We start from the raw sequence: 16,056 nt of genomic DNA on the forward strand, positions 1-16,056 counted from the left end.
AATTGATTAGTTGTTTTTCTTTGTAATGAGTGCCTTAAGTTTCATAAACAGTATCACACTGATATTAAGTTGGGAAGAAAGTGTTTACATTTTGAAAACAATTGTGTAATGCCTGCCTGAAGATTGTATTATCCTAAAACATGAAATAGTCTCAAATATATACAACTAACGGGCCCTTTTGAACCTAGGTTTAAAAACTGATTTTAGTTACTATTCAACAGTCTTGTGGCTGTAATGGCTTGTGTAGATTTTTCTTTCCTAGAATCCTGTTTTCTTCCTGCTGCTTCCCCACGTCTCCCTATGATCTTTCAAAAAACGTATTCCCAGCAATATCATTTTTCTCTTCAGCAAAGGTCATTTGAACAAAAAAATCCACCAGCATAATTACTTAGAACTATGAATACATTTGTTTTGAAGATGAAATGCTATCACTTTCTCTCAACTTCTGAATTGGAGAATTGGGACATGAGTTCTGTCTGGCATAGCTAAGGAATCCTCATGCTCAGCCTGTGCATGGACAAAGTAGCAATTTTCTGGAGTATATAGAGTGCTGGGCTACATCATATAATGAACCTGTGTACAGTAAATTACTAGAAATGGCTTTCTAAGGTCTCTACCATGCACTGAGAGCAGGATTTCCCCTACTAGAAGCGAACAATCCCTTTAATACTTTCCAGACCAGATTAAGAATATAATCTTTCTTTTCTAGATGAATTCAAAGGTCACTCCTTGCTACAGGCGGCACGAGAATCAGATGTAGCTCGCATCAAAAAATATCTTTCTTTGGAAACAGTGAATTTCAAGCATCCTCAAACTCATGAAACAGCATTGGTAATATTTCAGATATATTAGTGATTTAAGATGTGGTGGCTAAACTAAATATGTTGGGCAATGCTTCAAAACACACAAATTCCAGTTTCTGAGAACCTGACATTGTAAAGACTGGCAAGTCAACTGTAGTGTATAATAAGTTAAGATAACACATCTAGAGTATCCTTTGTAATTTAAACTTTTCACATTCCTGTCAAGTCTTGCAGGATAATTCGCTGCTACTATATCAGTGAAAGGTTGTAACCAATTTGTCTATTTTCTCTAGGTCATCTATACCACTGTCATCTGTCTCAATCCACTGAATACTTGAGTTTCTAAGTTTTCTTCTACATATATTAGCTTGCATTTTTTTCAGGTTGAACCACACTTACTGTATGCTCCTATTTCTAATCTCTTCAAATTGCTTTTGTAGTTCTATCCTTGTATGTGTTCGTTTCACTTTTCAGTGTAATTTCATATGAATGTTTCATCAGTGAGTTGAAAGAATAAAGATAAGCTAAGTCTAATGCCAACTGCTGCAGCACTGCAGTAGGCAGCTTTCTCTCTGCCTGTATTCCTGACACAGCCATTTATCCTAATTTTGTTTTGCTTAGAATCCAACCAGTTTTCAATCCATATGAAAAGTGTTTGGCACCTTCATCTAGTAATTTTAGTAATTGTTAAAATAAATCAGATTTGTGTGGCTTGATCATTACAAACTCATGCTTGATTCCCACTCTCTTGCTCTTGATTACTTTATTCTGATAGTTATTATATGTTGAGGGAGACAGAGAGGAAATGGCAAACAAAGTAAAAGGAAAGGGAGATGAGGAAAGAGAACAGAAAATGGTATTGTGTAATATCCTTTATATGGCCCATGGTACAAAATTCACGGCCATGAAAAATGTGTCATGGATCATGAAATCTGGTCTTTTGTGTGCTTTTACCCTATATTATACAGATTTCACAGGGGAGGCTAACGTTTCTCAAAGGGGTCCTGACCTAAAAAGGGGTTGCACGGCGGGGTGAGTCACAAGGTTATTTTAGGGGGGGTCTTGGTATTGCCACCCTTACTTCTGCGCTGCCTTTAGAGCTTGGTGGCTGTTGGCCAGGCACCCAGCTCTGAAGGCAGCAGCCCACCAGCAGCAGCGCAGAAGTAAGGGTGGCAATACCATACGATGCCAGCCGTACTTCTGCACTGTTGCCTTCAGAGATGGGCGGCCGGAGAGTGTGGCTGCTGACTGAGGGCCTAGCTCTGCAGGCAGCAGCACAGAAGTAAGGGTGGCAATACGGTACCATGCCATCCTTGCTTCTGCACTGCTGCTGGCAGTGGCTCTGCTTTCAGAGCTGGGCTCCTGCAGCGCCGCTGCCAGCAGAAGTAAGGGTAACAGTAACGCAAACCCCGTACGATAACCTTGTGACCCCCCCCACCTCCTTTTTGGGTCAGGACACTTACAATTACGACATTTTGAAATTTCAGATATAAATATCTGAAATCAAGAAATTGACAATTTTTTAAATCGTATGACCTTGAAATTTAGTAGGGTCCTAGGTATGACCTAGTTACAGTTCCTGAAAAGAGTTGTTTCCAGAAATACTGGATTACATGGTCCAGATTCAACTAATGTAATTCCCTTGCCCTTTTTCTTGTACCAGGGATTAATTTAGTCTAGTAAATCTATGCAAATATTAAGAGCCTGAAACTAGATTTCCTAATGTAGTTATATAAATAATAATTAAATACATTTTGTTGCTAGCTATTTGAGTAATTTTATAAGTTCAACCTTCAAACCTAAATCTCACTATACTGATTCTCAAATCAAAGAAATAAAATGGGTAAAATCCTGGCTCCATTGAAGTCAATGGTCAAACTCTCATTGATTTCACTGAGGCCAGGATTTCATCCAATATGTACAAATTATTGATCCATCTTTGTAATTAACATAGATTTCAAGATTCTCAAAGTCCTAGGTCAGGGGTCTCAAACATGCGGCCCACAAGGTTCTTTTGTGCGGCCCACTAAGCTCCCCACGCCCCCCCCTCCCACGTGCACCTCTGCGTACCCCATGGCACCGCGAACCCCGCACAGTTCCCTGAAGCAGCCGGAACCATGCCCCTGTGGCTCTGGGATGGGGCAGGGGGCTCAGTGTGTTACTCTCGCTTCCAGGCAAAAACACGCCCCCCCCCCCCCCGGCAGCTCCCATTGGCTGGGAACAGGGAACCGCAGCCAGTGGGAGCTTCAGGGGAGGTACCTGGAGGAGCAGCAAAAGCAGCACACAGAGCTGTGTGCCGCAGCGCAGGCCCTTCCCCTGGCGGGATGTGGTTCCGGCTGCTTCCTGGACTGGAGCAGAGCCCCGGTGCGCACGGGAGCTGCTCTAGATAAGTGGCGCGGGGCCGGAGCCCGCACCCCTCCTGCACCCCACACCCCAACTCCCTGCCCTGAGCCTCCTGCCGTACCCCGCACTCCTGCACCCCTGCCTGCAGCGCCCTGCACCCCTCACCCCTCCTGCACCTCACATCCCAACTCCCTGCCCTAAGCCTCCTGCTGCACCCTGCACACCACCTGCACTCCCTGGGGACAGGGAGGGGGGCGGGGTTGGGGTGGAGACTTCGGGGAAGGGGTTGGAATGGGGGCAGGGAAGAGGTGGGGCAGGGGCAGGGCCTCATGGAAGGGGTGGTCCCTGCCCTGAGACCCTTGCCGTGCCATGCACACCTCCTGCACCTCAACTCCCTGCCCTGAGCCCCCACCACACCCTGCACCCCTCCTGCTCCCCCTGGGAACAGGGAGGGGGGCGGGGTTGGGGTGGAGACTTCGGGGAAGGGGTTGGAATGGGGCAGGGCCTCATGGAAGGGGTGGAGTGGGGGTGGAGCCGGGGGCAGCAAGGGTGGGGTGTCAATGATGTGGCCCTTGGGCCAATGCATTAGTACTCATGTGGTCATTTGAGTTTGAGACCCCTGTCCTAGGCACTGTTATACCAAACTTTGTCCACCTCAATTAAGTGGGCTATACTGAGAATCTTCTCCCATACACTAATATTAGAGTTTTTAGTTGGTTTTTCTTTGGCTTGGTATCAGTCTTGGTATTCTTTTTATAGGTTATCAATCAGACATAAAGACATAACTCTTTGATAGTTATAGACCACACACATCTCAACTCCGGGTTGGTAGTTATAATTTTCTATTCTGGAACTGTTAAGATGGAGACAGACCAGCTTGTGGTTAATTGTTGGGGTGTAGGAGTACAGGTGATCTAAAGGTAAGGTGGGAAGTCCAGAAATTTTTGTTCTGTTCCCTCTGGTCCAGATGCCCATGTGACATTAAGCAAGTCACTTAATCACTCTCTGCCTGTTTCCTCATCTGTAAAATGGAGATATTTGCTTTACTATAAAAATTGAGACTAAGGCCCAGATATTTAGACATTGCTGCGCTCAGCGTTGCAGCACCTAAGCCTCCTGTTCAAAAGGGATTTAGTCACTTAGGAGCCAAAAACTCTTTGGCCATCAATGGGATTTTGGCTCCTAAATCTCTTTTGAACATGAGACTTAGGCTCATAGATCTGTTAGGTGTTGCAACTCTGAGCACAGCAACACCTGAATACCTTTAAAAATGGCCCTAAATTCCTTGTTTTAAAGCACTTTGAATCAGTTTCATCTAAGTGCTCATATACCTTTCATGTATTTATGTGCCATTTCTAGAACCTATGCCTCTAATTATTAATATATTAATTACTAAATCCCTCAGGAGTAAGATACTATGTAAGCTTAAAAGTATTGAAGGCTGCTCTTTGATTGAAGTAATCAGTAGGACTGTTCTCCAAGCTAATCTAAGCATAGAAGGACAATCATATAATACTAATTGTTCTATTATTGCAGTAACATCCCTGAGATACAGTGACAGTCTTCATCAGCCGTTTAGTTGGACAGAAATCATGGCATTGTAATAGGACATTGTTACAGGATAATGTCTCCCACTTTAAAAGTGTTGCTCCCAAACTCATGTATCAACAGTAGATCTGCAGTATCACGTTTTCTACTGGTGAGAGAGGACTCTATCCTTAAGATATTTTCTCTTCTCAAATGTAACTTCTTGTTGCCCAGTTTGTCTAATTGCAGTTATATTAAGCTAATAAAGGAAATATAGAACATGTTATCTACCTGTTTTTCAATTTACTGGTTCTGTGTTCATTAATTTCCCCAACATTATTATATTATACCGAGGTCAGAGTAGATAGACCTTCTAGCCTTAGAATCTCTGACTTAGTGTTAGAAATTTAGTTAAATGTTGTGTTGGAAAGCTATGGTGCAAATCCCTGAACCCATATGTAGGTCCCATTGAAATTAATAATACTCTGCATGGGTCTGTTCTAGCAATTCCTGATACAGGATCTTGCTTTAGTTTGCCAGTCATTAGCAACTAATAAAATGCTATATATAACGAGATCATTATTAATGCTGCAATTTTGAAATATTTAGCACTGTGCTGCTGCATCTCTGTATCCCAAGAGAAAGCAAGTCTGTGAATTACTTCTGAGAAAAGGAGCCAACATCAATGAAAAGACAAAAGAGTGAGTGCTACTGATGGATGCTATTAATTGTTCAGGATAATTTTATAGCATACAACTTAATTGTAATTTTTATTTTTTAATAAAGCTTCTTGACACCTCTCCATGTGGCATCAGAAAAAGCTCATAATGATGTTGTTGAAATTGTTGTGAAGCATGAAGCTAAGGTACGAATTACTTCCTGTATTTCTTTGGCTAGAATTATCTATAAGATGTAAAATTGTAGCACAAAGTTGACAGACTGCAGTTGTAAATTCAGCATTGTGCATAGAATTAGTTTTGTAAGTATACATGTTTACATATGCAAGACAGAGAGATGATATACACACTCGTATAGAACTATGTATATCGACTTCATACATTTTGTCAAGTTTTAAAAGAGAAAACCGTGTAGTTTTACTAATTTCTACTACTTTCACTAAGTACAGAAAAAAGATGTATTTGGTGCTTAATTACAAGCAGTAGAATTGTGAACGTGTTTTACAAAAACACAACAAGAGAGGAGGTAGCAGATAAACTAGTTAGAAAAATAGTATGTAAGAGATCTGGGGCTTAAATTTGAAAAGATAAAATGGAGAAAAATTTAAATGATGTCACTGGCAATAATTAAGATCAAGTCATAATGTTGCACAGCTGCTATAATGCACCGCATTTTGGTCAAGTTTTCACATAGATGAAGTATGGAAATAGGGCGTGCCACTTAATGTAATCGCATTGAACAAGACTGCTAAAATAAAGACTCAGGATTCTGATTTTTGGAACTTGATTACAGGCTGACTGCTATATGGCTTCTGACATGGCTATTGAGAGAAACAGAGAAGTCTAGAGAATAGAAAGCTACTTGTTGTTACTGAATGACTTAGTTATTAGAGGTTTCAGAGTAGCAGCCATGTTAGTTTGTATTCGCAAAAAGAAAAGGAGTACTTGTGGCACCTTAGAGACTAACAAATTTATTTGAGCATAAGCTTTCCTGAGCTACAGCTCACTTCATCCGATGCCGATGAAGTGAGCTGTAGCTCACGAAAGCTTATGCTCAAATGAATTTGTTAGTCTCTAAGGTGCCACAAGTACTCCTTTTCTTTTTAGTTATTAGAAAAATCCAGAGGTTCTCAAGTCAGAATGGCCAATATTAGCTGATATAGACAAAGCTGTTCTGTACATCTTGTTTAGTAGTTAAACAGTGACATGAGGAGGGTGGGGATAATGTATAAGATCATAAATGAGACCCAGGCTCCTCCCCCCTCAAGCTCTGACTGTAACTCTCACAAGCAGTAGGTTTAACTGTCATAGTTAATTATTTGTCACAAATGTCTTCTGAAATTGGCTTTTGGTTCCTCAGTAAAAGTAGTTTAAAAGTGTAACAAACTTTCAAAATTCATAGAATCATAGAAGATTAGTGTTGGAAGAAACTTCAGGAGGTCATCCAGTCCAAATCCCTGCTCAAAGCAGGACCAACCCCAACTAAATCATCCCAGCCAGGGCTTTGTTAAGCTAGGCCTTGAAAACCTCTTAAGGATGGAGATTCCACCGCCTCCCTAGGTAACCCATTTCAGTGTTTCACCACCCCCTTAGTGAAATAGTTTTTCCTAACATCCAACCTAGACCTCCCCCCACTGCAACTTGAGACCACTGCTCCTTGTTCTGTCATCTGCCACCACTGAGAACAACCTAGCTCCATCCTCTTTTGGAACTCCCCTTCAGGTAGTTGAAGGCTGCTATCAAATCTCCCCTCACTCTTCTCTTCTGCAGACTAAATAAGCCCTCTTCATAAGTCTTGTGCCCCAGCCCCCTACTCATTTTCGTTGCCTGCTGCTGGACTCTCTCCAGTTTGTCCACATCCTTTCTGTAGTGGGGCGCCCGAAACTGGATAGAGGGGAATAATCACTTCCTTCAGTCTGCTGGCAGTGCTCCTACTAATGCAGCGTAATATGCCGTTAAATTCCTTAAACTTCAGTAACATACTGAATATGTCCCTATATGCAGAGTAATAGGAATGAACGTTTGTCTCACACAGTATTACTGCAGTTGAGAATTTTCACAGTTCCCTTTTCTAATGCATTCTAGGCCATGTTTTAGTGGTCTAATGTACCTTCACTCTCACTGGACTTGTATTAATAAAGCAGTAAGATTTTCCTTTTGAACCTGTGGTACTTGCCAAGACCTGTTGTTAAATGCTGAACTTCAAAGAAAAATGCATCCTCTTCCAGCCTAGATGCTGTGTTCAAGAGCAGACTAGATATTTTGTGTTCCTTTTTTAACTCTTAGTTCATTTAACTGAGAATGGTAATGCTATTTGCCATGTGGAGTGGGAATTGCTACTCTAAGCCATTTTCACTAATAACTCTCAACCCACCGTGTTTATTCCTCCCTAGCATGTCACAGAGCACTCTCTAGGTGGCTCCCCTACCTAGAAGCAGTGTGTCATATTGAGGCTTCTAGCTATGGGGCAAACAGGTAAAGAGTGGGTCCCCCTTTGTGGTGGGCAGGGTAGTCATTCAGGGAATGTGTGTCTTGTGTATCTTTAGGATGTCTAGTCTACTTTGGCTGATATGGAAGGGAAGGAAAACAGGCTTCCCTTGCATGATGTTGGTTGAAGCAGAACTCCTGCTACTGGCTCTTTAAACTCCATGTTGAAGCTAAGGGTATGTACATAGCAATGTAATCCTATGGTTAGTGGGACTAGAGTCAGCTGACCCATGTCAGAGAACCCTGACTTGAGTGTTAATACTGTATTTTAACCCTAGGCTTAGAATTTTCTGACCTGTGCTCAAACCTAGGGCTCTGGCATCCACACTGCAGTGCACAGATCTGAGTCAAAGTAATCCTATTCCAGAGTGCCTAGCGCCCCACTCCCTAGTGTTGACACTAGCCCCACGAATGTGTTGCACTGTGGGAAACACTACTGCCCACCCTGTTTCCTAACTGTAGTGGTGCCATTGATGGAACTCAGGTGCCCATAAGGAGCACATGAGTACATAAACTTCATAACTAGCTCCTTTGGTGGCTGTCTCAGGAGAATGACTGTAGTTTGAGAAGCTTTATACTGAACTATCATCTAATCTGAGAATTGGGCTTTCTACCTCTAGGCTGAGTCACATTGGCAGGAAAATGCCCATTTGCACCTGTTCTCAGGATCATTAGGACATCACTGCCCAGGTCTTTCAAAATGAAACTTTGAAATTCTTAATTTTTAAAATTGGATGTTCAACAAAGGTGTTTTTGTTTGGTTGGTTTTCTGTTTGTTTTTGTCTGTTTTGATATTTGACCTAAGAAGGTTTCAGAGGAAAAATGCGCACACATCAGAGCCTGGCTGCTGCCAACTGCAAAGCGGTGAAGTGCATCGCCAGGGCTAGTGTGCAGTGTGCTCCAGCACTCCCTGAGATCCCTTATCCCTGCCCCTGCCACACTCTGGGAGGCAGGAAAAAAGGATCCCTGGGTGGGTGTGGGGGAGTTTTGAGGCTGGCTTCCACTCACTCCCCTCACAGCGCACACTTCTCGGGCACCTTTGCCAGAGAGTGGAGCCGGGACTGCCCTACAGGGAGGCAGAGCAGCAGATCTGGTTAAGCATGGCCACAGGCCAGGGGAGGGATGACCCCCAACAGCCAGGAGCCTCCTCCCGCCTGTCAGCTTTGCTTTCTGCTCCAAGGCTCTTCCACGCAACAGCAAGGAGGAGTTGGAGCAGGAAGTGGGAATGCAGTTGGCCAGGTAGTAATAGCTCTTCTGCCACCAGGAACTCTGGGATACATCTGGAGGACTTACAGGACCCAAGTTAAGCCAGGGTCACATGCACGCACGAAAGCAATAGGGCTTGGACCCTCCAGCCCTGCAGGGTCCTGGGACCCTAGATCCGAATCCTAGTTTAGCACAATTGGTGTGTGGACACAAGGGTATTCAGGCTTGAGCTCAGGCCTGGGCTTACATTGCTGTGTAGAATGAGAGGACTGGCAGGTTGCAGTAGCTGTGCAGTGGCAGCTTGATCAATCATCCTTTTGTGCTACTGGAGTGGTTGGTGGGGAGAAACATATGGAGACTGAGTAGTTTGTTCTCCACATGCCTCTGGCAGTACTGGTGTAAGATGAAGGAGGGGAGTTCCTCTTACAGCAGCTGCTGTGGCAATGGGAGCCACACCCTTAGCAGAGCAGCTGCCTGGGTTAGCGGCAGTACCAACTTAAGTGAGAGCTAAAATTGTTAAGCAAAGCTGCCCTTAAGATTTGGTAAATGGTCAGCAATATAACTTGTGCCAACACCTCTAGCTACCAATTATTCGTGTCCATCTTTATCTGACTGCTTTGCACAGGCACTGCCTAAGGATTTTGGAGAGGGTTAGTGAAATAATTTTCTGGGTAAAACCCCAACTTTACTGATTCATTTTAAATAAATGTACTGGAAGTTAAGGGCTGCAGGATCCTTAGGTCCCTGCTACCCTTTTGCTGTAAAATAAAAGCCCAGCTGCTTGTTGTATTCATCATTAGTGACGGGCTTACATTTTTCATATTTTCTAGGTTACCTTTGCATGGAAATGAGTTACAAACTTTTTTTTTAAAGTGAAAATCAAGATTCTCCTTCACGGTTCCAGGGGTCAGATCTGTTGACATAAGTGCTCATTGTGAACTTCTGCCTGGTCATTTGTGAAAATAAGGTCCCTGATGTTCTTAAATCCTGTAAAACTACATTCTTAAGATTCTATGTTCTCTTTAGGTTAATGCATTGGACAATCTTGGTCAGACTTCTCTGCATAGAGCTGCACATTGTGGCCATCTGCAGACATGCAGATTGTTGTTGAGCTCTGGATGTGATCCCTCAATTGTGTCACTGCAGGGTTTCACAGCTTTACAAATGGGGAATGAAAATGTACAACAATTACTACAAGGTACTGTTTGTTTGTTTTTAGGATATAAGTCCATTTAAAAAATGGTGTCATATTTTGTTTCATTTGCTGCATCGTCAGCCATTAAGGAATAGCACTGAGCTCAAGCAAAAAAATATTTTATATGATTGTCATCTGCTAACTGCTCCTGCATATTTAGTAGACCTGCCACTTCCAGTCAGTTTGGAGAGTCACTGAAAAGAAATCTCTTAGGCTAAAAGTGAGGATCAGTAGTAGCTATTTTTGTTTTGCCTTTGTGGCCAGATGTAAGAGAGTATATACGTAGCTTGAAGATTTTTTTCAGTGAAAAAAACCATGAATAATAAATTTATAAGCTTAAATATATAAGCGTTTTAGAATAATTGAAATTCAGAGACTGAATAGGGAAGTTTGACTGGTTCTGCAATTTTCCAAAGTTTGAGGACAATGCAAGGGGCAAATTAACACAATTTTGGAAACCTGTGAATTCAAGGGTATAACCACAAGTTAAATTTTGGGGATTATATGAAAAGACCTACATTGACTAGAATTTCCTGATTTATTTAAGAGTAGCCCTTGAAGTACTATTTAGTAGTCTGATCTTAAATGTTTTTCTAGTTAAATAAACTCTAAAAATACAAACAATTACTTTCTTTATAGCCCTATTTTCTTTTGTAGAAGGCATCCCATTAAGTAATTCAGATGCAGATCGACAGTTGCTGGAAGCTGCAAAGGCAGGAGATGTGGATACCGTAAAAGTAAGAACACGCAGTTTTAATATTTACTTGGGTGCATATTTTATCAAACTATATTTATGTTGCTTAAAAAGAGGGAGAGCCTTTCTCAGTCTGAGTGCTGTAGATTCATGATCCTGGTCCTGATTCCCCCGTACTGTGCAAAAATCCCCTGGTCAGATTTAAAGAGTAATATTGGCCCATTTTTCTGAAAAGTCCTATTCAGTTCTTCATTGAAAAGAAATAGTTCTGACAATAGTTACAAGTTTAAAGAGAGGGAAACAGGTGATTCTCTTTGTGCTGTCAGGGATACAGGATCCCTGAAAAGTAAAGCCTTTATGTAAAAACTCATTGGCAAAATAAATGTCATGTACAGATTATAATGAGTATTATTAAATCTTCTGGTTATGGTAAATAGAAGTAATTTTTCAAATCAGATATGCAGAACAGTATTTTATGACCAGTGTCTACATGCTTGTATTTTGTTACATGTATAGTAATGTATGTTTTGTCTGTTTCACAGAAGTTATGTACAATTCAGAGTGTGAACTGCAGAGATATTGAAGGGCGTCAGTCCACACCACTTCACTTTGCAGCAGGATATAACAGAGTGTCTGTGGTTGAGTATCTTCTTCAGCATGGAGCTGATGTTCATGCAAAAGATAAAGGGTAAGTACTCAAAAGATGTTGTCTGTGTTTTGTGATAGTTCTGAGCCCTTGAATTTTGCTGACTGGTTCGTGTTCTGTCTTATTTGAGATACTTTATATTTCTTTGGAAAATCCTTCCTATATAATGCTATAAGAAATTCTCACTCTCTCTCTAGTGCTATAGGACTTTAAAATATACCCACTATATAGTCTACAAGACCTGAATCATGTAATTTAGGCCAGTCAAAACACACAAGTGAGAAATAGTGATGTGTGTGTATATATAGTACAGAATTTGCATTTTAAACATCAGCAGAAGTATCACACTATAGCAAAGCTATAGTAAAGAACAGAAATATCAGACACTTAGATGAACACAATTTGTTGGTGAAGAATCAACATGGTTTTTGTAAAGGGAAATCATGCCTCACCAATCTACTAGAATTCTTTGAGGGGAATCAACAAGCACGCGGGCAAGGGTGAGCCAGTGTACCTAGATTTTCAGAAAGCCTTTGACAAGGCCCTCACCTAAGGATCTTAAGCAAAGTAAGCTGTTATGGGGAAAAAGAGAAGGTCCTCCCCTGCTCAGTAACTGGTTAAAAGAGAGGAAACAAGGGGTAGGAATAAATGGTCAGTTTTCAGAATAGAAAGAGGTAAATAGTGGTGTCCCCCAGGGATCAGTACTGGGACCAGTACTGTTCAACTTACACATAAATTATCTGGAAAAAGGTGTAAACAGTGAGGTGGCAAAATTTGCAGATGATACGAAACTACTCAAGATAGTTAAGTCCCAGGCAGACTGCAAAGAGTTACAAAGGGATCTCACAATACTGGGTGACTGGGCAAGATCAGTGTTGATGCAAAGGTAATGCACATTGGAAAACATAATCCCAACTATACATATAAAATGATGGGGTCTAAATTAGCTGTTACCACTCAAAAAAGAGATCTTGGAGTCATTGTGGATAGTTGTCTGAAAACATCCACTCAATGTGCAATGGCAGTCAAAAAAGCTATCCCTTTCCTAATGATTCCCAACATTGTTAGATAATAAGACAGAAAATATCATATTTCCTCTATATAAATCCATGGTACGCCCACATCTTGAATACTGCATGCTGATCTGGTCGTCCCATCCAAAAAAAATACACTGGAATCGGAAAAGGTGCAGAAAAGGGAAACGAAAATTATTAGGGCTATGGAACAGCTTCCATATGAGACAGATAATAAGATGGGTTTCAGAGTAGCAGCCGTGTTGGTCTGTATTCGCAAAAAGAAAAGGAGTACTTGTGGCACCTTAGAGACTAACACATTTATTTGAGCATAAGCTTTCGTGAGCTACAGCTCACTTCATCGGACTCTTCAGCTTGGAAAAGAGATGACGGGGGGTGGGGTGGGATATGATAGAGATCTATAAAATCATGATGGGTGTGAAGAAAGTAAATAAGGAAGTGTTATTTATTCTTGTAACACACGAACTAGGGGTCAGCAAATGAAATTAATAGGCAGTAGGTTTAAAACAAACAAAAGGAAGTGTTTCTTTACACAAAGCACAAATCAACCTGTGGAACTCTTTGCCAGAGGATGTTGTGAAGGCCAAGACTATAACAAGGTTAAAAAAAGAACTAGATAAGTTCATGGAGGATAGATCCATCAATAGCTGTTAGCCAGGATGGGCAGGGATGCAAAACCATGCTCTGAAGTGTCCCTAGCCTCTGTTTGCCAGAAGCTGGGAATGGGCAATAGGGCATGGATCACTTGATGATTACCTGTTCTGTTCATTCCCTCTGAAGTACCTGGCATTGGCCACTGTCAGAAGACAGGATACTGAGCTACATGGACCATTGGTCTGATCTAGTATGGCCTTTCTTATGTTCATATGTTCACAGTTATCCTCACTGATAAAATTAAGGCCACTTTAGTTGACAAAAGAAGTAATGAGCATTTTTTAGCATTGGATTGTTAAAGATTTAAAGCCATTGGAAGACAAATATGCGTTCACAAGGGAAACCAGTACACAATGGCGAAAATAAATATTAGTCAGAAATTCAGAACATCTGATTGTTTTCAGAAAAGTTGTAGAATATTCATGGTGTAATAAAGTTAGAGCTGTTTTTGACAGAATGATGTAAACCTAAAATGTAGCATGTATTAAGAGAAGTTTGCTTAATCTTGTTTTCAGAGGTCTTGTCCCTTTGCACAATGCTTGTTCCTATGGTCACTATGAAGTAGCAGAACTGCTTGTTAAACACGGTGCGGTTGTAAATGTAGCTGATTTGTGGAAATTCACTCCCTTACATGAAGCTGCAGCAAAAGGAAAATACGAGATCTGCAAACTTCTATTGCAGGTACTCTACAGGTTGATAGAGAGGAGGTTAATTGATGGAAATAAGTGTGTTGTGTTTAATCCAAAGTGTTGGGTAGGGCTCTATAAGAAATTGGATTTTATTCGGGTCGGGTTTCCAGTCAATGGTTATTAAATTAAGAAATACACTTTAAGGGTACACTGTCCTTCCTCTCACTATTGTGTGGGCTTTTATTCTTTGGAATACATGATAGCTTTTCTCTACACAAGTTGAATGTGAATGGAAATAAATTACCAATGGGGTATATAAGCTATCTAAGATCTACAAGTACTTATTCTGATTATTTCCATTTTTGACAATAGTTAAAGTGAGATGAGTACTTAATATCTTCCTGGCCTTTTATATGCTACAGCATGGTGCTGACTCCACAAAGAAGAACAGAGATGGAAATACTGCTTTGGATCTAGTTAAAGATGGTGATACTGATATTCAAGACCTACTTAGAGGAGATGCAGCTTTGCTAGATGCTGCCAAAAAGGGTTGTTTGGCCCGAGTAAAGAAGCTTTGTTCACCTGACAATGTAAATTGTCGTGACACACAAGGAAGACATTCAACGCCATTACATTTAGCAGGTTAGTGCTGTTAAATACTAAACAATTAGTACATACTTAGATCTTACCTAATTATGTCAATGTACACACTACAACCTTGCTGCCACCGATGTAAGTGCCCCATACACCAACATAATAACTTCATCACCATGAGAGGTGTAGGGCTTATGTCTGTGTAGTTAGGGTAATGCAATGTCCATTAGACACTGGATTATTTACATCGGCTGTTGGGAATTTCACGGCTCCATGCTGGAGCCATGAAATCAACAAGACAGCTTGGGCTGTCACCCTGGGGTGGGGTGGGGGGGCTCCAGCGAGAGCCCAGCTGACCTCAGGGTCCTGAGCTCTGGGTGCAGAGCTCCCGCACTGGGAGCCGGAGGTAACTGCCTTGCTCCCTGTGGGGAGTGGGGGCAGCCAGGCTCACAGCAGGGAGCTCAGAGCCTTGGGGAGCAGCTAAACCCCCAGCCCCCCACACTGCCCCTCTTCGGTCGGTGGAAGAGCTGCTGGTGAGGTGTAGTGTGGACATGAGCCACCATAATTAATGCGGTGGCCGTAAATTGACCTAACACATAGCCTGACTTAAGTTTTTAGTGTAGATGTGCCCTAAGTTGACTTGAAAAAAGAAAAGGAGTACTTGTGGCACCTTAAAGACTAACCAATTTATTTGAGCATAAGCTTTCATGAGCTACAGCTCACTTCATCGGATGCATACTGTGGAAAGTGTAGAAGATCTTTTTATATACACAAAGCATGAAAAAATACCTTCCCCCAGCCCACTCTCCTGCTGGTAATAGCTTATCTAAAGTGATCACTCTCCTTACAATGTGTATGATAATCAAGGTGGGCCATTTCCAGCACAAATCCAGGGTTTAACAAGAACGTGGGGGGGGGAGGAAAAAACAAGGGGAAATAGGCTACCTTGCATAATGATTTAGCCACTCCCAGTCTCTATTCAAGCCTAAGTTAATTGTATCCAATTTGCAAATGAATTCCAATTCAGCAGTCTCTCGCTGGAGTCTGGATTTGAAGTTTTTTTGTTGTAATATCGCAACTTTCATGTCTGTAATCGCGTGATCAGAGAGATTGAAGTGTTCTCCGACTGGTTTATGAATGTTATAATTCTTGACATCTGATTTGTGTCCATTTATTCTTTTACGTAGAGACTGTCCAGTTTGACCAATGTACATGGCAGAGGGGCATTGCTGGCACATGATGGCATATATCACATTGGTAGATGTGCAGGTGAACGAGCCTCTGATAGTGTGGCTGATATGATTAGGCCCTGTGGTGGTGTCCCCTGAATAGATATGTGGGCACAGTTGGCAACAGGCTTTGTTGCAAGGATAGCTTCCTGGGTTAGTGGTTCTGTTGTGTGGTATGTGGTTGTTGGTGAGTATTTGCTTCAGGTTGGGGGGCTGTCTGTAGGCAAGGACTGGCCTTTCTCCCAAGATTTGTGAGAGTGTTGGGTTATCCTTCAGGATAGGTTGTAGCTCCTTAATAATGTGTTGGAGGGGTTTTAGTTGGGGGCTGAAGGTGACAG

The 16,056-nt window shown here is 41.8% G+C and overlaps 1 protein-coding gene across 4 annotated transcripts in view; it reads left to right on the forward strand.

Moving 5' to 3' along the window:
* Positions 1 to 16,056, forward strand: part of TNKS2 (tankyrase 2) — a 70,520-nt gene that overhangs the window by 24,773 nt on the left and 29,691 nt on the right. For all 4 annotated transcript variants that reach the window (XM_048856462.2, XM_048856461.2, XM_048856460.2 and 1 more), the window contains 8 exons: positions 710 to 831; positions 5,283 to 5,374; positions 5,460 to 5,538; positions 10,070 to 10,241; positions 10,896 to 10,975; positions 11,475 to 11,620; positions 13,782 to 13,947; positions 14,318 to 14,537. In XM_048856462.2, coding sequence (XP_048712419.1) covers positions 710 to 831; positions 5,283 to 5,374; positions 5,460 to 5,538; positions 10,070 to 10,241; positions 10,896 to 10,975; positions 11,475 to 11,620; positions 13,782 to 13,947; positions 14,318 to 14,537 — 1,077 coding nt within the window. The remainder of the gene's footprint in view (positions 1 to 709; positions 832 to 5,282; positions 5,375 to 5,459; positions 5,539 to 10,069; positions 10,242 to 10,895; positions 10,976 to 11,474; positions 11,621 to 13,781; positions 13,948 to 14,317; positions 14,538 to 16,056) is intronic.

The sequence above is a fragment of the Caretta caretta genome, chromosome 7 (genome assembly GCF_965140235.1).
Source record: "Caretta caretta isolate rCarCar2 chromosome 7, rCarCar1.hap1, whole genome shotgun sequence".
NCBI lineage: Eukaryota > Metazoa > Chordata > Testudines > Cheloniidae > Caretta > Caretta caretta.